The sequence below is a fragment of the Orcinus orca genome, chromosome 14 (genome assembly GCF_937001465.1).
Source record: "Orcinus orca chromosome 14, mOrcOrc1.1, whole genome shotgun sequence".
NCBI lineage: Eukaryota > Metazoa > Chordata > Mammalia > Artiodactyla > Delphinidae > Orcinus > Orcinus orca.
In genome coordinates this window covers 65,755,110-65,779,209 of record NC_064572.1, presented here as the reverse complement: position 1 = coordinate 65,779,209, position 24,100 = coordinate 65,755,110, and the positions used below count along the sequence as shown (strand labels likewise).

General features: G+C 48.8%; 1 protein-coding gene across 5 annotated transcripts in view; it reads left to right on the top strand.

The window, feature by feature from the left end:
- The first annotated feature begins 9,968 nt into the window (after window positions 1-9,968).
- SH3PXD2A (SH3 and PX domains 2A) overlaps window positions 9,969-24,100 on the top strand; it is a 241,687-nt gene continuing 227,555 nt past the window's right edge. For 2 of the 5 annotated variants that reach the window (XR_007471233.1, XM_033421090.2), the window contains exon 1: window positions 9,971-11,652. Coding sequence is in view for 3 of the 5 variants with exons in the window: in XM_033421090.2 (XP_033276981.1) it covers window positions 11,581-11,652 (72 nt within the window). In the remaining 2 variants the exon portion in view is untranslated. Of the gene's footprint in view, window positions 11,653-24,100 lie in introns of all 5 variants that reach the window. The other 3 variants (XM_004265884.4, XM_033421096.2, XM_033421098.2) reach the window with 3 other exon arrangements.

Here is a 24,100-nt window from a genome sequence, read left to right as displayed (position 1 = left end):
TTTAAAAAAGAGTAAACTCCAGAAAAGTGAAAAATAAATTTGGATAAGAGTTAAAGAAAAATCCATGAGGAATTAGTTTCAGGACCCGCAGATGATACCAAAATCCACAGATGCTCAAGTCCTGCATGTAAAATGGCGCAGTAGAGTCGGCCCTCTGTCCCTGTGGCTGCGGAACCCCGACTGTACTCAATGTTGAACGAATGAACGAATCCAACTTGCTTGATGTTTGAAGATTAAAGTTATGTACGATCTGTACAGACCAGCAGGACCAGAGAAAAAATGGTGCTTCTTTTAGTAAATGATGATAATAATAGTCATGATAATGACTAACAGTTAGCGAGGATTTACCATGTGCCCACACTGTGCTGACCATTCTATGTGACTGACCTCATGTTCACCTGACAATGACTCCATAAGGTAAGCATTATTATCTCCACTTTACAGACAAGAAACAGAAGCTTAGAAAGGTGAAACAACTTTCAAAGTTGCACAAAAAAATAACAGTAGAGCAGGAATCCAAACCTAGACCCACACTTTCTCCTCACCTCACTCCTCTGCCATATATGCAATTCAGAAAAGCTATCAAGGGCTTCCCTGGTGGCACAGTGGTTAAGAATCCACCTGCCAGTGCAGGGGACATGGGTTTGAGCCCCGCTCTGGGAAGATCCCACATGCCACGGAGCAACCAAGCCCGTGCGCCTCAACTACTGAGCCTGAGCTCTAGAGCCCGCAAGCCACAACTGCTGAGCCTGTGTGCCACAACTACTGAAGGCCGCGCCTACAGCCCGTGCTCCGCAACAAGAGAAGCCACCGCAATGGGAAGACCACACACCGCAACAAAGAGTAGCCCCCGCTCGCCACAGCTAGAGAAAGCCCGCACGCAGCAACAAAGACCCAACGCAGCCAAAAATAAATAAATAAATTTAAAAGAAAGAAAAGCTATCAAGAGAAATATCTTTTTTTTTTTTTTAACCTGCCATGAAATGTTGGCAAAAATGTAGTAGTAACATTCAGATGGGGAGAAAACAATGATGGGGAAAAGTGAGGAAGCAGTGGCTTCTATGAAGTTGTGCCTGTACCAGGGCTAAGCTGTCATTATATGATGCACACATCAAGCGTTAGCCATCATCAAGAATACAGCATCTTAATATGCGTTTCATGTGGCATCTCAGTGATGCTGAGGTGGTGTCTTCACACTGAAAACTTTTCAGACATTTCTGGGTTACTGTAATAAAATGGGCGGTGAGATCCAGAATTTACTTTTTACTTTTCAGGCCAGAGCAAAATGCTGGTATGACCATTTCAATTGAGAAAAATTATTGCAAGAAATTACTCTCTATCTGATTCAAGAAAAGCTGTTATTAGCTAAATCCTTCTTTTATTTAAATGAACATATGATCTTTGTGGGGACACAGTCAGCCCATAGCAAGCTGTAACATACATACACTGAAGTGCACAACTCTGGTGCACAGCTAAAACTTCCACTCGGATCTAGAAACCACTGCCAGCACCCCACAGTTCTCTGTACCCCCTCTCAGTTCGTACTTCTCGGAGGCAACCACTAATATAGCCTCTAGCACTATAAATTAATTTGGGCTGTTTTGAACTTTATGTAAATGAAATCATACAGTATGTAACCTTTGTGTCTGCCTTTATTTGCTCAACATTGTGTCTGCGAGCTTCAACCAGTTTGCTGCAGTTGTTTGCTCTTTATCATTGGTATATAGTATTCTCTTTATCTGTTGTTGCTCTTTGTTGCTGTTTATCATTGGTATATAGTATTGCTGTTGTTTGCTCTTTGTTGTTTGTTTGCTGTTGTTTGCTCTTTATCATTGGTATATAGTATTCTGTTGTATGAATGTAACACCACTACTGACCCACTCAGCATTGGTGGACATTAGGGTGGCTTTCAGTTTTGAGTTATTATGAATAGTGCTGCTATAAATACCTTCACACATTTTTTTTGGTGCACGTATGTACTGACTTCTCTTGGATCTATACCTAGGAAGGAAATTGCCAGGTCATAGTATAGGTATACTAGACAGAGTTGAGTAGTTGCAACAGAGATTACGTGGCCCCCAAAGTTGAAAATATTTACTGTTGTTCGTTTAACAAATATTTAGTGAAAACTTGTCATGTGTCAGCCGTTGTTCTCAGCACTGGGGGTGTGTCATGGTGAGAAAACAGACCAACATCCCTGTGCTTATAGAGCTGGCATTTTTATATTTCAGTAATATCATGAATTAATATTCAGACATTATGGGGACTTCCCTGGAGGTCCAGTGGTTAAGAATCTGCACTTCCACTACAGGGGGCACAGGTTCGATCCCTAAATCGGGGAACTAAGATCCCACATGCCTTGCAGTGCAGCAAAAAAAAAAAAAAAAAAAAGAAATCAGACATTATCTACATGGTTTCTTAACTGTCCATAGGTGAGATTTTTCTATTTTGTTTCTAAAGGTCTGAGCAGTGATGATCTCTCATGTGTTAGGCAGGGTAGACAAACTGGCCTGAAAGAGTGGGGTTTTCCAAGGCTCTCCTGGCACAAATGGTCCAGTTCCTACCACAGTAAACAGCATCCTCAAGTGGAAATTCGAAATCCCTCCTCACTAGCACATCCCATCTCTGTGGAGTATTCCTGCAGGGTGCTGGTGCAGGATGCTTTGCCCTTGTGGGCTGGGCTGGGCCAGCTCTGACTCCGGCCAGCAGACAGCCCAGTGTGTCAGCAGTAGTCACCCCCAGCTGCAAGGTCAAGGTCAACGTGCAGTAGTGCAGGCCTAGTGCTGTTTTCTTGGAAGGAATGATTTGTTTTAAGTAACTTCAGACCTTTTAATATGCTTCCCAAGAAGTTAACTATTCAGAAACTTCCTCCTCTTCCCCCCACCCCCACCCCCCAGATTAAAGGGAAAACAAGAACTCCAGAAAAATAGGAAACATCTGACCTCCATTAAAGTGAAAACAAACAAACAAACTCTTAAAACATCTCTTAAGAGTTTAAAGCTGTATCCACTAAGTTACTTTTACTCATAGCAAGCAGGTGAGTGACATTATCCAGGTATGAAAAAACCATGAAATAAAAGACGGCTTAGAAAATACTGCTTTCAGCCCATGTAATAAATACCTTACTTTGAATGTAGGGTAAGAAGTGCACACTTAATAGAAAATTTATTTCTTCCAGCCCTCATTAAATAAATGCTGAACAAATATTTTAAAAATACTAGAGGGGCCCAAAGTCTTGTTTGTTTGTTTGTTTTTCTTATCTAATTCATTATTTCTTCCACCTAGACTGTGAGCTCCACAATGGAGGGCATTCTTGTTTGTGACTAAATTCCCATTTATGGAATAAATACACGAACATAGTGCTTACTCTGCACAATGCCTGGTACAACACATAAGGGCTTAATAAACAATTGCTGATATTACTATTGTTATTGTTACTATTATTATGATGATGATCATTATTATAGCTAAAGGGAAATTTTAATATTGACTAGAAAAGCTCCGGTATATTACAGGCTAAAAAAAATTTGAAAACTAAGTAGCACCATCATCCCTCCAGGTATGCAGGCCAAGGAACTATGATTGTCCTTAGCACTTCCATTTACCTCATCCCTGGCAAACATCACCAAACAGAAGCCACTTCACCTTCTAAAGTTCCCTTCGCTCTACCCAGGACCATCAGCCCAGTCTAAGCTATCGTCACCTCTTTTTTTTTTTTTTAATTAGGTCAACACTTTATTTTATTTTTTTAATTATTTAAAAAATTTTTATTGGAGTATAGTTGATTTACAGTGTTGTGTTAGTTTCAGGTGTACAGCAAAGTGAATCAGTTATACATATACATATATCCACTCTCTTTTAGATTCTTTTCCCATATAGGTTATTACAGAGTATTGAGTAGAGTTCCCTGTGCTATACAGTAGATCCTTATTAGTTATCTATTTTTTATATAGTAGTATGTATACATCATCAATGTCGTCACCTCTTGCATCCTACTGCAGATCTACCAAATGCCCCCTTCATACTCCAGGCAGGCCCCTTCACCAGGGGACCATCCTGTTCCTTTTAAAATGCAAATTTAAAAAAAACCCAAACAATCCTTTTATGATTACAGAAGGACATGTGTACAGTACTATAGAATGTTTTAAGGTTTAAATAAACTAATATTAAAATTTTTAAACATATCTCTACCCCCAGAGATTACCACCATTCGTACTTTAGTATATGTTTGCGCCACCTTGACAATATTTGTCACAATTATAATTTTACATTTATTTGGATGATTTGTAAAACAATGTGTATCTTCCCCAAAGGTGATAAAACTACCTAAGGACAAGGACCTTGTCTGGTTTGCCCCAAGTGTAGCCCCAGTTCCTAATAAAGTGGGTGACACAGGTTGGTAACTTAACTAATAGTCATTGAGTGGATAAATAAAGGAATAATGTCCTTGAAAAAGTAAACTAATTTGGTAGGTGTGTTTTGGGGTGTGTAAGCCACTCACACCAGCCCTCTTTCTTAGAATTAATTCCCCAGCCCAATGAGTTAGCTCTGATAGTCATCTTTGTGCTACGTGACTCCACTCCCTGATAATTGAGTGGATCAGGGTGGACACATGACCCAAGCTGGGCCAATCAGATTGTTTTTCCTGGGAACCGGGATCTAGACTGCAGAGGCAACCAGTCTCAGGTGTGTCTGGAATGGAGGGACTGGTAGACATTTGGGCAGAAGGGGACTCCTGCTATGTGGGTGAAGAAGCAGAGAAAAACCATCTGCAGACTGAGAAGAATAAAACAGAAACATAGTGCTAAGCAGAGATAAGAGATGGAGAAAAGTATCACGTTCTCAAAGATTTGCTACTTCCTGGTTCTGCTCTGAGAAGCCCAAGTATCCGTGGATAATGAGACACCACAGTACATTGGAAATAGAGCCCCTTCTCTTTTTTTTCAGCTGGCTCAGCTCAATTTCTAGCACTTGTAAACCAAAGAGTCTCAAATGAAACGTGCTGTTTATATCTTAGGCAGTAAGACTAATCCAAGTGATCATATAATCTGCCTAGGGCCACACCTTATGGATGACAGCCAGAATCCCAGTCAGATTCTCCTAGGTGAGAAAACCCAGCCTACTAAACCTTCCTCTACCTGCCCTAGCCTATTGGGTAAGAAATGAACCAACTGGGGGGATATCTTCTGCTTGAGACAGAGAGAGCAGGACGTGAGCTGGAGCCACTTGACTTTTGAGAGTCTTGACCCTTTCACCTGAAATAGACATGTGGATTCAAACAGGATGAAGAACAGTAATTTCTAACATTTCTGAATAGAGAACTGGGGGAAAAAAAAAAAGCGATCAAACCAAAACCAGACTCATAATTTTGGTTATTGGTGGCTTCAGGCTATTTTAAGAAACTGCCTTTGAATTCCCCAAGGGATTTTTTTTTCCCTGTTCTTTTTGTCATCCAGTGGACAACTCAGGGTTTACGGGCTCCTGGAAAATCCAGGGGATTTTGCAAAAGAAAAATCTGTGGTGGCTTATGGTTAAAATGGAACTATGCACACTGAGCTTTTGTACCAAAATGATCCTGGTAAGCCCCTACCAGGCAGAAATACACTTGAAGGCATGTTCAGTAGTTAAGATAGATGTGTGAAACCATCCACACCCTCATCCTTGAAGTTCTTAAAGCACAGTGTGCTAGTTTGGGGACCAGATGTCCCGTCAGTGTTAGGGATGCAGCCTGGAATTATGGAATATTTTTTTTGCTCTGTGACTCTAATTGTGTCCTTGGCTTCTTTGGCCATGCAAGTTAGCAGATTTCCCTCTGGTATTCCAGGGCCATGGTCATTTGCTAAGGCTGGAACTTGACATGGTTCTATCAAAAAATTCTCCTGCATAAGGACCCTCACCAGAGTCAAGGCTAAGAAAGAAGGCGAAGACTCTCAATGGCATCTTGTGTAGAAGCCTGTTGAGATTTTTCTGATGAACTTACTGTGTTGGGAGTCAGAGAAAGGTGCTTTCCACCACCTGGTGGTTTGGCAAGCAGAAGGGCCTGTTATTATGGCTGCAATTAGCCAACAATGGGGCTAAGCAGACAGGGCAATTCTGGTGTCTCATCCTGGTCCCATTCCCCAGCAATCAAGTAAAGAAGTCTGGCCAGTAATTTACTTGCCTCTGGAGAAAACGGAAGTTGATCTTACTGTCTACTCCAAATTCAGGAAAGACCATTCTCAAGACACTCCCCAAACATTTGCTTATTAGGGCTGATTTGAAAGAGAGAGAAGGAAGGAGAAGAAAGAGAGATGCATGTACACCCTGGACTGCTTATAGTCTGTAAACTGGCAGGTTATTGGTACCAGGCCCTCCTGCTCTTTCCTGCCAGAGGTCAGCCGGGGATGGAAAGGGATACAAAGCAGGGCCAGCTGCTTTGAGTTAAAAGTGCTAAAACAACTTTGGCCAGTAGGGGGCTCCAAATCTCATTCAAATTTGTACATCTCTGGATAACAGACCCATTAGACTTCATTATATATAATAGTTATCCAGTATCTTAGAGCGTGCATGGGACCAGAAAATCACCAGAGACCCAGAGATGGGAAATGACTTCAATATCACAAGGCTGGGTTGTGGCTGAGCGGAACTAGAACCCAGGTTGGGTAACTCTCTCCAACTCCTAGGCGTCACTTTCATCAGCAGCATCAACAAATACCTAATTTTAAAAGACAATCATTTATTGAATGCCTGGCATGTATAAAGCTCTGTGCTGGGTGGGGTGTGTGTGGCAGGTGGCCGAGGTGCTATGGTCAGGGTGGGGAGGGAAAGGGTGGTGCCAGAGTCCAAATTCATGGTCCTCAAGACCTTCACCAGCTTCTTACTGGTTTAGAAAGCACAACCTAAGCACAGCAAAGTTTAAAAAACAATAAAGATGTAAATAAGCGTTCAGTACAGTAGCGGCTGAATTGTCGTAGGGCAATGTATGATTAGTAACCAAATGAATGTTTAGTAATCTGTTTTCACTGCTTTCCTCTATGCTGTCGTCTTTGAGGACTCATGAAGACTACATGGGAGAGGAGGTGAGATGGGCTCTGCATATGGGAGCTGATAGGATTTGCATGTGCACAGAGGGGCTGTGGAGACACACGTGATCCCTGCCCTTGAGGAGCATCCTGCCTGGACGGGGTGGGGGGTTGTTTGTAGGCAGCCTGTGATGCTTATGTGAATGGAGAATTGGAACAAGGGACCCTGAGGGTCAATGGAGAGCAACATTCTGGATCTGCAGGTATCTGTAATGCTCTTTAAATGAACTCTTCTCGTGTGGGAATAAGCTCATACAAGGAGTGGAGGACAAAGACGACAAGTCTAGGACTCCCTAGCTGTGTGGCATTGGGCAGCTTACTTAGTTTCTCTTGGTCTCGGTTTGCTACTCTGTAAAATTAAGTAATAAATAACCTCTCTGGTCCCTTCCAGTTAGAAAATTCTATGGTTCTAAGCATCCTACAATTCTCTGTTTTTGAAAAATCAGATTTCCAGGTATCAGTCAGTTTGCATCTTTATTTTAGGTCCTCTTTCCCTTATTTATCCTAAACTTAAAAAAAATTGCAATTATATTTTGTCATTTGAACTAACACAGTGTCCTTGGGTTAGAGTCGTCTGCAGTTCATGGATGGAGGTGGCAAAATAGGGGTTTACCTAATCCTCTCCAGCACTACGAGCTCCTTGAGCAGATGTTTTCAATATAGACCACCCAATGTACCTACTCTGTGCCAGGCATGCTGGGTACTGAACAAATGAGACACAGTCTTGTCTCCGAGGAGCCTTCAGCCAGTCTCAGTCATTGCTGGGAAAGGGCCAGGCACATGTGAGGCACTCAGTAAACGTGTGTAGAGCAGAAAGGCATGCCTAAGGCGCTGTTGGGAAGGAAATCTGCATGAGGTTGAAATGTACCCAGGGAAGAAGGGAGAGCCTGTGCCATTTTATACTTAAAGTCTCTTGGCTAGATGGCCCCAGGAGAGAAAGGAGACTTTCTCCCATAGGTATTAATAACTTCTACCCAACTAATTTCCAGACACCCTGGCACCGAGGGGGCTGGTGCTCGGTTGCTCCCTCCAACTGAGGTAATTCGGGAGCGCAGGGGAAGTTGGGGGTCCTCAAGTTGTGCTTCAAGACCCTGAATTTAGGAGATGTCAGGTTGTCTGGGGTTTCTTAGACCAGAAGAAGGCCATCAGCTTGTAGGCAATCACCCTTCCTCTCTCCTCCGGATCTCTTATCCTCAGGTCCATGTTCAGATCCTGATCCAGAAGAAGGAGGGTGAGTGGGAAACCACCGGTGCCTATTGGGTGAGTGCTCTGACTCATAAGGTGACCCAGTGCGAGCCAAACCCCTTCCTCTTCTTTCCCTCCAACAGCTAAACCCCGGCTCCCCTCACCAGGGGTTTCTCCGGCTTAATTAGCACTTCCAGAACACCTTGCAGCCCACAGAGGAACAGTGGCCGAGTGCCATTAGGAATCTTTTCGCCATGAACCCACAAGCTGTCTTGCTCTTTCACTAAAGGTGCTCCCAGATTCCCACAGCCCAGCCCTTCCCTGAGGAGCTCAGTGCTGAGGGTCTATCCAGGTCTTCCTCCTACTCCCACAAGGAACAGGCCTTGCTCAAGGCAGTGATGCCCTGTCTCCTCCTTTTCGCATCACTGAGCATCACTGTCAGATCATCTTCTCCCAGGACAATGGTTTTCTATAATCTTCTCTGATAGAGGAGCCCTGTGCCTAGTGTCAAGATCTCTCACAGTCTGGATCCCCAACACCCATCCTTCTCCTTATGTCCTTTTCCTGTGTCTCACCCCCTTGCCTGGCTCTTCCCCAGGTGGACACTGTCCTCCTGGCCCTCTGCCTGTCACCTGCAGGTTCAGGCTTCAGTGTCCTCACTCCACCTTTTCTTTTCCCCCTGATCATTCATTCAACAGATTCTCATACAGTGAGTGACTACTACTGTGGATAAGGTACGGTATTTGCTATATGAGGAGTGCAAAGAAGTATAAGATAACTTAAGCCAGTCCTTGTATACCAGGTGCTCTCAGGGGAGAGGAACTGTGTTATGGACAAATACACACAAGTCAAAGCAGCTCAGGGCAAATGCACCTGGCTTGGAGGAGTTCAGAGGAGGCAGAGTATTCCAAGGTACTCCATTCAGCCCATCCTTCAGTCCCTAGCAGAGGGACAGCCTCCTCCAGGAAGTTCTCCTGGATTACTCCAGGCCTCCATTTTCTGGAATGCTAATGCATATTTTATTAGATACAGTCTTAATGGTGTCTCTGTTTCTCAACTGTATTCTCTTCTCTTTGAGGGGACAAGCATTTTGTCAATTGGATTCAGTTTTCAGGTACACAAACATAAACTGAATTCTCTCTCTCTTCTGTTCCTTAAATCCTTGTAAATGAGCATAGATTAGGTGCTCAATCAAGCCTAAAATTCTAGAGTTTTAGAGAAGAAAATTTAAAAAATATTTTTTAAATGTCAATATCCATACATGCTAATTATGAAAAACAAAGAACTCAAAACTGTCTCCAACAGGAGTAACTACTGCTAGGAGTTTGGAATGTATGTAGGGAGGAATCTTTTTTTTTTTTTAATAAATTTTTATTTATTTTATTTATTTATTTTTGGCGGCGTTGGGTCTTTGTTGCCGCGGGCCGGCTTTCTCTAGTCGCAGTGAGCGGGGGCTACGCTTGGTTGCGGTGCGCAGGCTTCTCATTGTGAAGCATGGGCTCTAGGCAAGCAGGCTTCAGTAGTCGTGGCACGAGGGCTAAGTAATTGTGGCACACGGGCTTAGTTGCTTCGCAGCATGTGGGATCTTCCCGGACCAGGGCTCGAACCTGTGTCTCCTCCTTTGGCAGGTGTATTCTGAACCACTGCACCACCAGGGAAGCCCCTGTAGGGAGGAATCTTAAAAGACCATCTAGTTCAGCACCCACATTTCACAGAGAACTTTAAGATGACTCTAATGCCTATAGTATTAAGTGATTTGCGGCAGGTCAAATATTTAGATAGCAGCATCATTTGGTGTTCTGGCATCCTTCTCCAAGAAAGTTGGAGGGGTAGTATGATATTCTGTACCAGGCAAATGTGTGAACAGTCTTAGATAGCTACATGGGTTCTGACAGTGCAGAGAAAAAAAGTATTAACACAATTAGATTGTAAAACTCTTGGCCTCCATTTCACATGCTTCACATTGGTCCACAGTCACAAAGCTCATTGTGACTGTGAAACAATAGGATTAATTGTGAAAACAGTACTTCTTTAAATATTTGAAATTAGAATGGAAAATATGTTGAAATAGATGAGGGGGTGTAAATTGAATTAAATAGTAATTGTGTTCCAAGTCCAGGGACAGACAAGTGGCTTGGAAAGTCGGTTTTCCATATCAGAGGGACAGGTGGTGAGAAAGCCAGAGCCTGGGGCCAGTGATGAGGCAGTCCCCAACCCAGTGGTGGATTTTCTCACCATTGTGTGCTTTCTTCCCTCCTAGCCTGCCTGGGGAGGGTCCCAGGGAAGCCCTAGGCTTAAGGCAGTGCTGTTACAGTCTTGAAACCTCACTGGTAAATGATATCACAGGTTGGTTACCCAGACCCAGATCGATAAACGACTCAGGCAGCGGATCGATCACATTTCCGGGGAGAATCTACCCTTTGTAACCTGCAGGGGGGCAGGTGGTTTATCAAAAGATAAGGCTCTGGCTTGAAGGATTTAATGTCGGCTCTTTCCCCACTCCTGTCTCCTCCTTGGAGGGCCTGGGCCGTAACAGCGGGGTAATAAACTACTTTTCATTAAAGAGATCTGGGGAATAGGAGTGGGAGGGGGCCGTAAAGGTGGGGACAGAAGGCACAAATCCGCTCCAAGACGGAAAGCCAGGGTGAGGGCGCGCTGGGTTCACTTCCCCCTGCCCCTCCTCCTTCCGAAGCCACCCTGAGTTTCCGTGCCCGGCGAAGTGGCCCAGCGCCGCGCCAGGCCGCTGGCCGAGCTCTTGGCGCTCCGGCCGGGCTGCAGCCCCCTCCCCGTCGCCCCGGGCCCGGAGCCCCTCCCAGCACGCTTCCCCTCTTTCCCTTCCCTTCCCTTCCCTTCCCGGCCCGGCCCTGCCTCCGCCTCCTGCGCCCACAGCCTCCGCCAGCGCCGAGCCCCCTGGAGCCGGAGCGCGGCGAAGGGGCGCCGCCGGCCCCTCCCCAGCGCGCTGACAGCAGGCTCCGGGGCCCCCGCCCCGTCCTCTCGCCGGCGGGACACACCCCCGCCCCTCCTCTGCTCCGCCAGTTCCCGCCGGACCCACCGGGCGGCGGAGAGAGCTGGCGGGCGAGCCGGAGAGCGGCGGAGGCGGCGCTGGAGGGAAGGGGCGCGCGGCAGGCCCACGGGGAGCCGCCCGGGCGCACGGTCCGCTCTCGACCGTCCCCGCTCCGCGGCCGTACCTGAGGGCGCCGGGAGCCCGGGCAGCGGCGCGCCGGACCGGGGTGGCGTGGGGCCCGGGGACCTGGGAAGCGGGAGAAGGAGCCGGAGCTCGACCAGGATGAGAAGGTGACGCCGCCGGGGGGCGCCACTCGCTCTGTGGGGGAAGATGCTCGCCTACTGCGTGCAAGATGCCACCGTGGTGGACGTGGAGAAACGGAGGAACCCCTCCAAGCACTATGTGAGTATCGCCCCTAAGACCCCCGCGGGGCCTGGCCAGGAACCCCCGAGGGCCCTGGGTGGCCCCTTGCCCTACCCGCGCTGTTGAGTCCCGGGGCTAATTGCCCACAGGGCAGCCTTCGGCGGTAGAGTTTCTTCGCAGGGCTGTGATCTCCAGGGAAGCCTTTTCTGACCTTCCTCCACTCCCCCCACGCCCGTTTTCTTTTTTTGGCATTGGAATTGGCAAGTGGCTGCCCTTGTCTGTTACAACGGTGAAGTCATCTGTCCGCCTGAGCTTTGAAGGATGGTGGGGGGAGCGTTCGTCAAACCCTCGCTGGGAAGCTCCGTTGGGAAAGAGCATCTTCCCGGCCCTCCCTGGGGACTCGGGTCATTCACGCTCACACAGACCGAGATGCTTTCAGAGGCTTGACCTGGGGAAGGAAGCCTCACGCGAGCCTCCCACTTTTGCTCCGTTCTCTGCCTCCCTAGGCCTGGGTCTGGGGGCAGAGGGATGACGCCGCACCCCTGCCCCACCTCCACCTTCAGCCCTGAGCTTTGATTTCCTTCTTAAAGTCCTTGTGTCCGTCGGTGTGAGGAGAATTGTGGCTTTTCCTTTTATCCCTCCTCTGGACATGACCCTTAACTGGGTTCATTTCCTCTTAAGTGATGCTCCATCTCCAGACACGAGGAGGCAAATGTTTGCTGTGGTCTCCGAGGAACAGCCGGCTGCCCCTCCCCCTTCCTTCTCCAAACTTAATGAGAAGGGGCTAAGCTTGATTGAGCCGAGCTCCTGGCCTGTGGGACGCGTCCCCCTTTCATCTCAGCCCCTCCTGTCTTCCCATCCTTCCCACAGTAAACTGTGTCCTTGACGCCTGAGAATGCCAGTCCTAGCGGCTTTGCTCCTGTTCTTGAGATAGAAGAGACAGACAGCAGGGCATCCAAAGCCGGAGGACTGCATCTTATTTGCAAATTAGTCAGTTAAAGGAGCATTTAGAATGCTCAAAGCATTAATTTTAACAATTAAAACAGGCTGTTGGTTGCTGCCCTGGACAGCACATTGATTTCTGAAATTCCTTGTTGGAAGGAGACTGGGATTTGTGCAAATGTCAGCCTCAGGCTACTCTTTCTGTCTTTATCCCCGGTGGCTCTGATCTTTGGGTTTCTTTATAGTAGAATAAGTGGGCCTGGGCTCAGGTTGGGGAGGAGGTAAACCAAGGAGTCTGGTTCCTGATGGGACAGAGACGTGGGTGCTGGTGGGAGAGCTGTTCCTTTTGTGTTACTGGCTCAGCAAGCATCTTGCCCTGCCATTTCAAGAAAGCTCTTTTTGGAGGACTTGGGTCACCATGTGGTCACCCTCCCCTGGGGACAGATGTCCATTTGCACATCCCAGCACTTATTACAAAGTCAGCTTTCTTAAGTTCTTTTCTCAAATGTTGCAGGCTAAGTTTTAGGGGTTCTTTTCTTTTCTTTTTTTTTTTTTGTCCTGAACTTTTTTAATAAACATTTCGAATGTCATTTGGTTTTCTTATTATTCTTTTCTTGTTTGTTTGTTTGTTTGTTTTTTTGGCTGTGTTGGGTCTTCGTTTCTGTGCGAGGGCTTTCTCTAGTTGCTGCAAGCGGGGGCCACTCTTCATCGCGGTGCGCGGGCCTCTCACTATCGCGGCCTCTATTGTTGCGGAGCACAGGCTCCAGACGCGCAGGCTCAGTACTTGTGGCTCACGGGCCTAGTTGCTCCGCGGCATGTGGGATCTTCCCAGACCAGGGCTCGAACCCGTGTCCCCTGCATTGGCAGGCAGATTCTCAACCACTGCGCCACCAGGGAAGCCCCCTAGGGGTTCTTTTTTAGTCCTCAGTTAAGGTAGGCACTGCTTTCAACAGATGGCACTCTGTTCTGAGACCCAGGCAGGTGCCGGCTCTGGATTTTAGGTGAAACATCAAATCTTAGCTTTGACCAACGATGTTCAAGATTACAGATGTAGGATGCACTCCTGGTCAGGAGCGCTGCTAAAGTGACGGGGGGCCCGATGCAGACAGTGTTGAGAGGTGGTTAGTGCTGAGGCTCTGAGTTACAGGCTCTTGTTCAAAGCCTGGCTCAGATACTGACTAGCTATGCAGCTTTGGGCAAATTATTTAACCTCCGTGGGCCTCAGTTTCCTCATTTTTAAAGTGAGTATAATAATAGTATCTACTTCAGAGGATTGTCTGGAGAATTAAATGAGATCATACATGCAAAGCACTTGGCGCAGTTCCTGGCACAAAACAAGCACTCATTAAATGGTAGCTTGGCGTGATTCTGACTAAGAAAGCACTTTTGAAAAGCAGCTATTAATGGTCTGGCAAGAAGGAAGAAAGTTTTGGGGTTTTAAGATTGATAATAACTTGTTCTGTGTGAAAAATACAAAAGAAGTCCTGTCCAATTCCCTCAAAATGATCATTTCCTCCCTTTTTATGGACAGTGTTTTCTGGGACGTCTCCGCTTCCCGTGTAAGAATCAATGACGTTATGTTTGGGGCCGGGAGTGATGTCACTGAGCAGATGGGGCCATACAGAGCCCTGAACCCAGGTTGTGGGAAAACAGTTAAAGGAGAGAGTATTGTGTGTTATGGAATTGTGGAGCTGGCAGGGACCTGAGGACTCATGAGGCTCCACCCCCTCATTTTTACAGATGAGGAAACTGAGAACCAGATGGGATAAAGTCACTTGTGACACAGCTAGTCCCAGCACCTGGGTCTAACTGGCCTTCTGCCCATGTCATGGGTTGGGTTCATCGAAATACCGTAAAAGGCTGGTTGGGGTTGACGAGCCCAAATATCTGGTGATAGCAAGAGGTTCCTGCACATTTGGGGCATCAGTGCATAACATAAGGAGAGGGGGCCAATAATGGAAAGTGTCGGCAGCGCCAACAGGGCAGGAGGAGCATGCTGGGGAGGCTGTGCCTCTGAAGTTTAGGATCGCCTCCTCTCTCGGCCTTGACGTGGTGGACACCACACACCAGAAGGTCAGGTGTTCCGGGCAAGGTGCGCTGGTGTGGGTAGCTGGCAGGACACACTGCGCCCAAGTCACGTATGTTCTGGAAGCCCTTTACGCTGAAGAAGCATGCCTTCTTCCCGCCTCTCCTCCACTGATGGTGAATTCTGAGTCTGCGGTTTGGCAAATTGCAGAGCAGAGCCGCTTTATGGGACGTGCATGTTAGCTGGAGCTAGCTGATGAGAAGCCTGGGGCCCAAGCAGGAGGGGCCCTGCTGGCCCCAGAATGCTGGGAACATACTGCAAAGGTCTTCTCAGGACATCCAGCCAAAGGCATGCTTGTCCCCGTCATGTGGGGGAGCTGCCTGGACACTGAGGGTCTTGTGTTTTGGTCTGTTTATGAAAGGCAGGCAAGTGACCTCCATCATTTGAGTGGTGCTGTCAGCCCTTGGCTTCCTTCCCCTCTGTCAAGCCCCTGCTTGGGGTGCGTTTGGGGAAGATGGGCAGCTGCTGCTTAGGCCAGGCTCCCTGCATGGAGCTGGGCTCCTCTCTTAGCTTTTATGAGCTGCCCCTGGGGAGACCTTTAGGTAAACTGTCTTTGGCCTCAGACCACTTGTCTTTCAAATGATCCTGATGGTGCTGGTTGCAAACTGCAGATACCTTTGAAAACTTTCCATAAGGATTGAGTTCCAGTTCTTTGTACCCACAAGGATGTGTAGGTGTATGTCAAGTCATTTGGTGTTGGAGAGGAGCTCGTGCATCTAAAACAAAAAAGAAATTGTTTGGATTTGGGAGGCATTGTGCTTTCACAGTCTTTTCCTTTCCTGATTGTTTATTTCAGACAAATATCAGTCATGAGTGTTCTGATCCTCTACAGGGCTCTTCAGGGAATGCAGATAATAGCCAGTGTTAGCAGTTACCATCGATGGTGCCAAACGCTTAGCGTGCATGATTTCATGTAATTCCTACAGTTCATCGAATGTCTTTGATTCCTTCATACAGATGGGTGAACTGAGAGGTTAGAGGTTGCCCAAGGTCTCCCAGTTAGTACAAGGCAGATCTGGGTCAACTCAGGTCACTTTACCTCCAGAGGAAGCTATGAACCTACAGTGAGGCCTTCTCCTCCACTGGAGTCTGGTTGGGGAGACCAGGCTCAGGTATACATGATGAGAGAGCAGTGCCATGTGGTATTTGAGGACTGGCTCACTGTGTGGGACGTGCACCTTGTGTCCTGGAGGGGAGTGTGTGACGGGTGATGGAGGAGGTCACTGTGAGGCAGGGGGAGTGGAGCAAATCCAAGATGATATCTGCTCCCCAGTGATGCTTGTGATAAATGAAGGATCCACCCTGTGGAAATAATACATTCTGTGTGTTTAGAGCATTGCAGGTTTGGGTCTTGGTCCTGGGAGCTACATTTTTAGGAATTGGCCCCAGACCCATTCTTTTCTCTGCCCTTCCTTTTTTCTTAAGCCCTTAGAGGATCCAGCCCCATGAGAGGAAGGGTGTGCAGCTGCAGTACGGAAAGGATCTTCTCAGGCCAGTCCCACTGTGGAATGAGTGGTGGTGGGCAGATCAGGGTTTGAATCCCACCTCTGACTCTTCCTAGGTGTGCAACCTGCAGCCAGTCACTGTGGGTCTCAGGTTCCTCACCTGTAACCTCACAGGGATTTGGGGAAATTGATCTGAGATAATTTGGGGCAAAGCTTCTACTTAGTACCTGGCCTCCATCATGGGTACTCAACATATACTAGCTTCCATCTGGTCCTCCTTATCACCAAAACACTTGAGTACATTTAGGATCAAATAGGTGAAGCTGTGAGAGAAGGAAAGACTGAGGCAAAAAAGGAAGGCCCAGCTGTTCATAGTCTGATGGGAAAGTGGGCTACATGCCTCATGGAAAACACCCAACATAGGAGAGAAGCACATAAACAAGGAGCAGCTGTTCAGACCTGGAGAGCTTCCTGGAGCTGCCCTAGTGATGGCTTCCTGGTAGGCTGGGAAGGAGAAGGGAAGGAACTTGTGTTGGGGGAGAGGAGTAGAGAGGTGTTGCAGGTAAGGGCAAGGTCAAATAGTATCCTAGCCCCAAGGTCAGTGCAACACATCGGTTAGCACTCTTGCCTGCTCTCTTTCTCTCTGTCTCTGTCTGTCTCTCACACGCAAGAACAGTTTCTTCTTCTCCAAGGAGGGAAGTGATCTAGGGGTGATTCACAGGTCTGACAAGGATTCCTGCTTATGGAACAACCGACCACATCCTTCAAGGCTGTTGGAAGAGGGAGCACAGCCAGCCATTTATCATGGCCCTCTTTAGAGCCGAGTGAGGGTTTGGGGGGACAAATCAGGATTGGAATCACCATGTGTGGCGGCAGGCAGAGGGGAGGCGAAGGGAAGGGAAAAATAAACCTATTTGATGTCATAGGAGACCGGTTCCAGCTCCAGAAATATAAGCGCCAGCTGCTGCATTTTCCAAAGAGATATTCCGAGGCCAGCGTGAGTTAATCGCCAGTGGAGACAGTGAATTAGAGCAGTGTTGTTAGGACTTCTGACTTGGGGGTTTGCACAGCGGTCCCTGGAAATTGCCTTCTGATTTCCTCAGCCTGAGTCACTGACCAGACTATTTCTTGGCCAGAAAAAGTCTAACAGGAAACTCTATTCTCTTTTGCCTCCTTATTAAATAAAATAAAACAAATAATAGAGTTATACATACGGTAGTCACACTTCTTTTGAGTTCTGAGAATCCGGGAAAGGGATCATGGGTTAGGACAGTGAGCCAGGGAGAAGGAAGGACAAGGGGTGTGTGTGGGAAATGAGGTGGAAATACTGGCTTTGGAAAGAGGTTCTGAGCCAGGGCCAGAGGTGCTCTCTGCCATGGCCGTTGCCAAAAGTAATGGAAGAGTCCAGGAGAGTGATGAGCATTTGAAGCGGTGATTCCCAGAGCTGTGAGTGACTTCATGCCCAGGCCGGGCTGCTGCTACCTGTAGTGGAGTCAGTGGGGGAAGGGGGCACGGTGGGGGGGAGGGGGGAGGGGCTGGGGGAGGGGAGGGGAGGGGGGACTGGGGGAGGGGAGGGGGGACGGTGAGCCACAAGCAAGCCCCTCTCATGCCCCCGAGTAACCTCCAGGCAGGTCACATCAGCAGCAGGTGCTGAGCAGAGTCCAGCGAGGATGTCGAGGTGCAGGGGGAAGGGAAAGAACCCATCTGTGAGTACCTACTGTGTGCCGGGCAGTGCAGAAGAGACCCTTCAGAGGGGATTTTACTTAAGCGTCATAACAATCCCATGAAGTAGGTAGGTGTTTTTATCCCCACTTTACAGGTGTGGAAATTGAGGCCCAGAGAGTTTATGTGAGTCTCACTCAGTGGCAAGGCTGGGATTCTTACCCTGGCCTCTGACACCTGAGTCTGTGAGCTTGTTACTTTCTTCCCCATTAGAGCTGGGTCAGTGAGAGAGGGGTATGAAAATAACCGAGGAGTCCGGGCAGCACCTCCTGAGAGGATGACGTGTATCTGGAAGGCTGTGTTGTTGGAGAGCCCCTGGGCTCTGGTATCCCTGGGCCAGAATCCTGTCTCTACCACTTACTACGTGGGACCCGGTGCAAGTTACTTCTCTCTCCGTGCCTCAGTTTCCTCATCTGTTAAAAACAAACAAAACAAAATGAGGGGAAAATAGGACCTAGCTCAAAGGGTTGTGCTGAAGGGTAAACGAGTTAATAAATGTCAAGACCTTAGAACAGTGCCTGGCACATATTAGGTGCAACATAGGGATTTGTTCTAATACTGATTAAGTCCTGAAGCTTCAGAAGGGGGAGCTCTCTGTGAACTGGAGTTTTCAGGGAAGACTGGCTGGCGAAGGCAGGCTTCACGCTAGGCCTTGAGGAGTAATTAGGATTTGGATGGGAAAGAGTAGGATTTAGGTGGGAAAAAGAGGAGAAGGGCATTCCAAGAAAGGGAAAAACAAAGGTACCGGAGGCGGGACGTGCAGAGAAAACGTGGACAAAACCCAGGTGGGGCAGAAGGATGGGGAGGAAGGGTGGGCCGGCTTCTGAGGGTCTCACAGGCCAGCCGAGGGAATTCAGAGTTTATTGTTACACCTCCGCACCTTCTGTTCCTCCCAAGGATTGCAGGGGAAGGGGAGCTGATTGTCACCGTGGGTCCCTTCTGGTGGGCCCCAGAGCTGGCTCTAGGATTGTCGTTGCAGCCGTGGTGGGAACAGAGCTACATGGAACCGTTTCTGTAGCTCTGCGTTGGGGACTCTTTTTTTTTTTTTTAACATCTTTATTGGAGTATAATTGCTCTACAATGGTGTGTTAGTTTCTGCTTTATAACAAAATGAATCAGTTATACATATGTTCCCATATCTCTTCCCTCTTGCGTCTCCCTCCCTCCCACCCTCCCTATCCCACCCCTCTAGGTGGTCACAAAGCCCATTTGCGTTGGGGACTCCTTAGCTGCAGGCCCAGCCCAGCCCCTCTCTGTTTATAGCTCTTACTCCGAGGGGTCAGGCTGCCTCATAAAAGTTGATTGCACCCCAGAGGTCTTGGGGAGGGAGGGCGGAGGAGGGGGAGGGGAATAGCAAGGAGTGAGGCATCAGCTGCTTTGGGCCACATCCGCGGAGGGCCCCGCTGGCAGGGCCTGAGGTCACGGTGCAGTCATTTCCACCCCCAACGGCAGCGCTGCCGCTAAAGCACCCCAGTGGCAAGAGAGAGGAGACCCCGTCCTTGGAGGGTTTGGAGGCTAATGCCAAACAGCTTGCTGGGAGCCCCGGATGAGGTGTCAGTGTTACCTGAAACTTTCAGGCCAACGTTGTCTTCTACTTCAGCATCTCTCTGAACCTGTTTTAGTTATAAAGACAGTGCTTCAAACTACCTCTTCATTTATTTAACCCTCACTCCACTGCCAGATATTCCAGTAAGCCTGATTCTTTAGGGAAAATGTAATAATAAAAATAACAGCTAACAGTTCTGAATGCTTTCTACATGCTGAGTTTTACACGGAAACTCTCAAAGCAGCCCGCCGAAGCGTGTAGTTACTGCTGGCATCCATGTCGTGCAGGCGAGGACGCTGAGGCCCAGAGAGCTTAAGGGAGTTGCCAAACACCACACAGCTAAGAAGCTGCGTGTGGAGAGGCGCCTGCAATGACCCAGGCCTGCTGACTCCAAAGCTGGCCTTGTCCCCATAGAAGCCTCGCAGCCAGCCCTCCGTTACATGCCACACCTGGGGAGACCAGGCCCCAAGGCGATTCCACCTGAGGCCTGGCTGGTTGGCTTCTCAAGGTGTGAGACCTTCCACATGTCACCTTCCCCACTTGATCTCCATTTGCCCATCCAGTGAATGGGCTGACTGCTTCCTTTCTGCCTTGTAGAGGGGAGGGTGGAGAGGAAAGCTGCTTTGGAAAACGCTGAGCCCAGAGAAAACAGCTATGTGAAGGGGTCCTAGATCCCTCAATCTGGTTTCCTAATCATTTGTGAAGGGGATGCTTTACAAAAAGAAGCTTTTCCTGATGCCAGGGAATTTTTCGACAAGGTTTCCTTGCCATACTACGCCCCCTGAGAAGCCTATAGCCAGGGTTGACTCAGGACCACTTTAGGCCCCAGTGAAGATGTTTTCTAGAAAACCACCTCTGGGAACTACGCTTCGCTTCTTTCCAAGCCTGTCAGTTTTGTGAATGGAAGAGACAGAGCTATTTCCAGTCCCATCTGTCCCGGCTGTTACCTGGGGGGAGGAAGTGACATCCAGGGGGCTGAGCTAGCAAAGGGGAAACAGCTGTGCTTTCTGCCCCTCCCTCAGCTGCTTTCTCTGGCCCTTTGCTGTCATTTCCCTTTGCCTGTGAGGAAGCCACCCTCCCTAGGCCTGGGAGGAGGTGGCGGTAGGGTTGGGGCAGGATTCCTTCCTCTGTGTCAGTGCAGCATAAATTATGCAGTGGGACGTTTTGGGCCCTCCAGTCTGTCTCTGGACTCCCTGGAGTGTGAACCAGACCTGACAGAAATGGATCACTCAGGGAGTGGGGGTGGGGTGCTGCCCAAGATAGTGAACTTTCAGGGTCAGGGATGGCGTGGGTGCGGGCCAGTCTGTATTTCTGCCTGTCACTGCGTGGTCCCCCGTAGAGAGCCTTGGCTGTTTTCCTTTTTCCAGGACTATTCTCACTCAGTAACAAAGGAGACCTTGACCTCTATTACATGGGCACCATTATCGTAACAGCTACCACGTATGGAATCCCTATTTTGTGCTAGGCCTCTTGTTTATAATCTCTGGTCCTGACACAGCCCTGAAGGTAGGCATTTTTAACCCCATTCTATGCATAGGGAGACCGAGGTTCAGAAAGTTGAGGTTGCATTGTTAGTCAAGCACAAAGCCAGGTGTGTTCGGGCCCCTACCCCCAGGCGGTGCCTGTTTCACCCTGTCACTGTGACTTGCACATTGGTCCCTCTCCTGGGCTGCCCCAGGTTGGGGGTTGGGGAGCTTCTGCCGGCCCCGCGCATCGTCCTCCTGGGGAATAGTGTTCTTTGTGGAGAGAGCCTGCCTTGCTGACTTTGCCCACCTAAGGGTTCTGAGCGTGAAGGGATTGTCTCTGCTGTTTGAAGCGGCTGCTTTGTAAACTCTTTCATGGTAGGCCCCATTCTGACCCAGCTTTATTCCGTTTCCTGATGGCCCAGACCCAAAGGGCTATTTTAAGGGCCTTGCCTGTGTGGGAGAATTTCTCTTTGTAGCAACAGAGAGGGAGGCCTGGCTGGCCTGGCATGGTGCTGGCAGTGGGGCTCTGAGAGAGCGAAACTCTTTCCTGAATTTTGCCTCCTGGGCAGAATTCATCGGGCTCTCAGCACAGGGCCTGGCAACCCGGAAGGGGCACGGTCACTTGTCAGTGAGGGTAGGGCTTGCAGAGGTGGCCACCCAGGGATTTCTGCTGGTCTAAGCCCCGGTGGCGTGGCAAACTGATGATTCTCTCGCAGAGCTGAGGCCTGTAATAGGACAATGTCTGGACTTTGGTTTCAAGCCGGGGTTAATTATTTACTTTAGTCATCGCTCATTGGCAGCTGGAGAAAAGCAGCCTCGTTTTCCCCATGATTGCTGGTTGTGGCAGCTCCTGGGCAGGGATAGTGGGGAAGTTGGGTCGGAGAATGTGTGAGTGGAGCCCTTCTAGGTGCAGGCACGGGGCTAGGGCTTCTCATCCACCGTCTTCTTTAATCCCCACTGCCACCCTGAGCATCACCCCTGTTGCGTAGCCAAAGAAGCAGGGGCTCAGGGGGGTGCAGCATCTTGCCCCGCATCACGTGGCCGTGAACGGTGAAAGCCAGGGTCTGCACCCAGGTCTCTGCAGTGAGGAAAGCCCGCGATGGTTCCGCTGTGCTCCCTGCAGAGTTGACGGATTACCCACCCCACAAAGGTTAGGTTGCTAGGCAGGAGTACTTCTCTTTTTTCCCTGCCCTCAGCTGGAGGCATCCACACATATCAAAACTAGCTGCACTGGGTTTTTCTCTACACTCTCTGCCGTCCCTCAGACTCTGGTCTCCGCGGCTGTATTTCTCCCTCTGCTGCATGCACCCATGGGAGTCTCGTCCCTGATCTGTGGCTGTGCTAGGGTATGGAACGCTGACAGCACTGCCCTGGGCTTAAGAAAGGAAGTCAGCCCAAAGGGCATATGCACAGTGGACCTTCCCTTGGAAGGCTGGGGCCCTGCAGCTTTATAGTGGCTTTGTCTCCCGAGAGCTTCCCAGAGAGGCTGGGAGACTAGGAAGCACATCACGTGGGTCCCTGATAAAACTTCAAGGGTCTGAATTAAATCCTGGTCATCTGCCCACTCTGACCTTCCCCCTCCATTAACATGTGATGTGGTTGGAGCTGGTATTTGGGATCAGATAACAAACCTCTTGCTACCTAGAATGGCTCCCTAGCAAGGTCTGGCCTCTATTTTGGGATTCAAATTTTTATTCCCCTTGATCTCGTGTCCAGAGGCACTTTTAAAAGCCTGGTCCTTCAGAAGCCCCAGCTGCTGGGGGTTCTACGTCCTGTCCCCAAGGATGGTGGCTAGCACGGCACTGTGGTTGGGAGCAGGGAGCAGTTTATTTCCCAGGCACTTTCAGCCTGCTGCTTGCTCGGGCTAAACGAGGCTCTGGCAACTGGAGCTAGCCCCCGAGAGGGCCTCAGGTAGCAGCAGTTGGAAGTTGAGGGCAAGAGGATGGGAGCAGAGCACCGACTCCCCTGATACATGGGCTCAGGCTCTGAAGCCCTTACTACCTTGTTTCACTTGTTCAAATTTCTTCCCTGCCATGGGCCTCAACTTTCTAATCTGTAAAATGAGAATAATAGTAGTAATAACAACAGCACTTAGCCCATTTGGTTGTTACTCCACATGGTGCTGGGGACATGCCTGGTGTTCAATGGATGGCAGCTGTGGTTATTATTATCTTGGTCATCCTTCATGGTTTTGCTTAGTTTCTGCCACCTCCCAGAAGCTTCCAAGACTTCTCATCTTACAATGTTTTCTGTCTGTGAATTTTTGCAAAGTTTATTGTTTTAACCTCTCCTGTAACTCTTACCAAGAATGGCCTTGGGTTGCTCAGTTTGGGGCAAGCCTATGTCTCCTGTGCCTGATTGATGGAAAAGCCCATTGTGGGGTGGACCTTAATCTGAGGCTTATTTGTATTCATTCATTCATTCATTCATTCAATCAGTCAGTCAACATTTGAATGTTTACTATGTGGCATTGGGAACACAGCAGGACAGATAAAACTCCCCGCCCTTTTGGAGCTCACATTCTGATAGGGGGAGGGAAATAATAAACAAAACTGGTGAAATATGTAGTGTGCTGGATGGGGGCTAAATGCTGTAGAGAAAACTAAGCGAGGTGAGGGAGACAGGGAATGACAGTGGTGATGGGAGTTGCTGTGCTATTTTATAGAGTGTGGCCAGGGACAGCTCCCCTGTATAGTGACTTTTAAGTAAGATCTGAAGGAGGAGAGGGAGTGAGGCCTGTGGCCATTTGGAGCAAAAATGGTTGAGAGAGAGGGAACAGCAAATGCTAAGGCCCTGAGGTAGGACTGTGCCTCTAGCCTTTGCAGAGAAGAGCAAGAGGCTGGTGTGGCCCAGTGGCATCAGCAAGAGGGAGAGAGCAGTGGGCAGTGAGGTCAGGCAGCTAAAGAGCTCAAGTTGTGCCTGTGTCCCTCCCAGCACCAGGCCGGGTGCTCTGCTCAGCAATGAGGCGTCCTCTTGACTTGCTGAAGACAGAAACTGGTCAAAACACAGCTGGAGAGGTCGCTCTGGGGACTGTTTGGGGTTTGACCCTGACCCCCCAAGAGGGATTCTGTGGGGAAATACAGCCTCCATCAGCAACGGCTTGGATAGCACCTGAGGACCCCGAAGGTAGCGCACGTCTTAGGGAGTTTCACTAACTGAACATTAGTTTTGTACCTACTGTGTGCAAGGCACCAATGCTGAAAGCAGTCCCTCCAGCTGGGAGCTAGAGGGTGGGGAGCTCCTGCAGAGGCAGCAGCCTCCGCATCCTTTCATCTTTAAA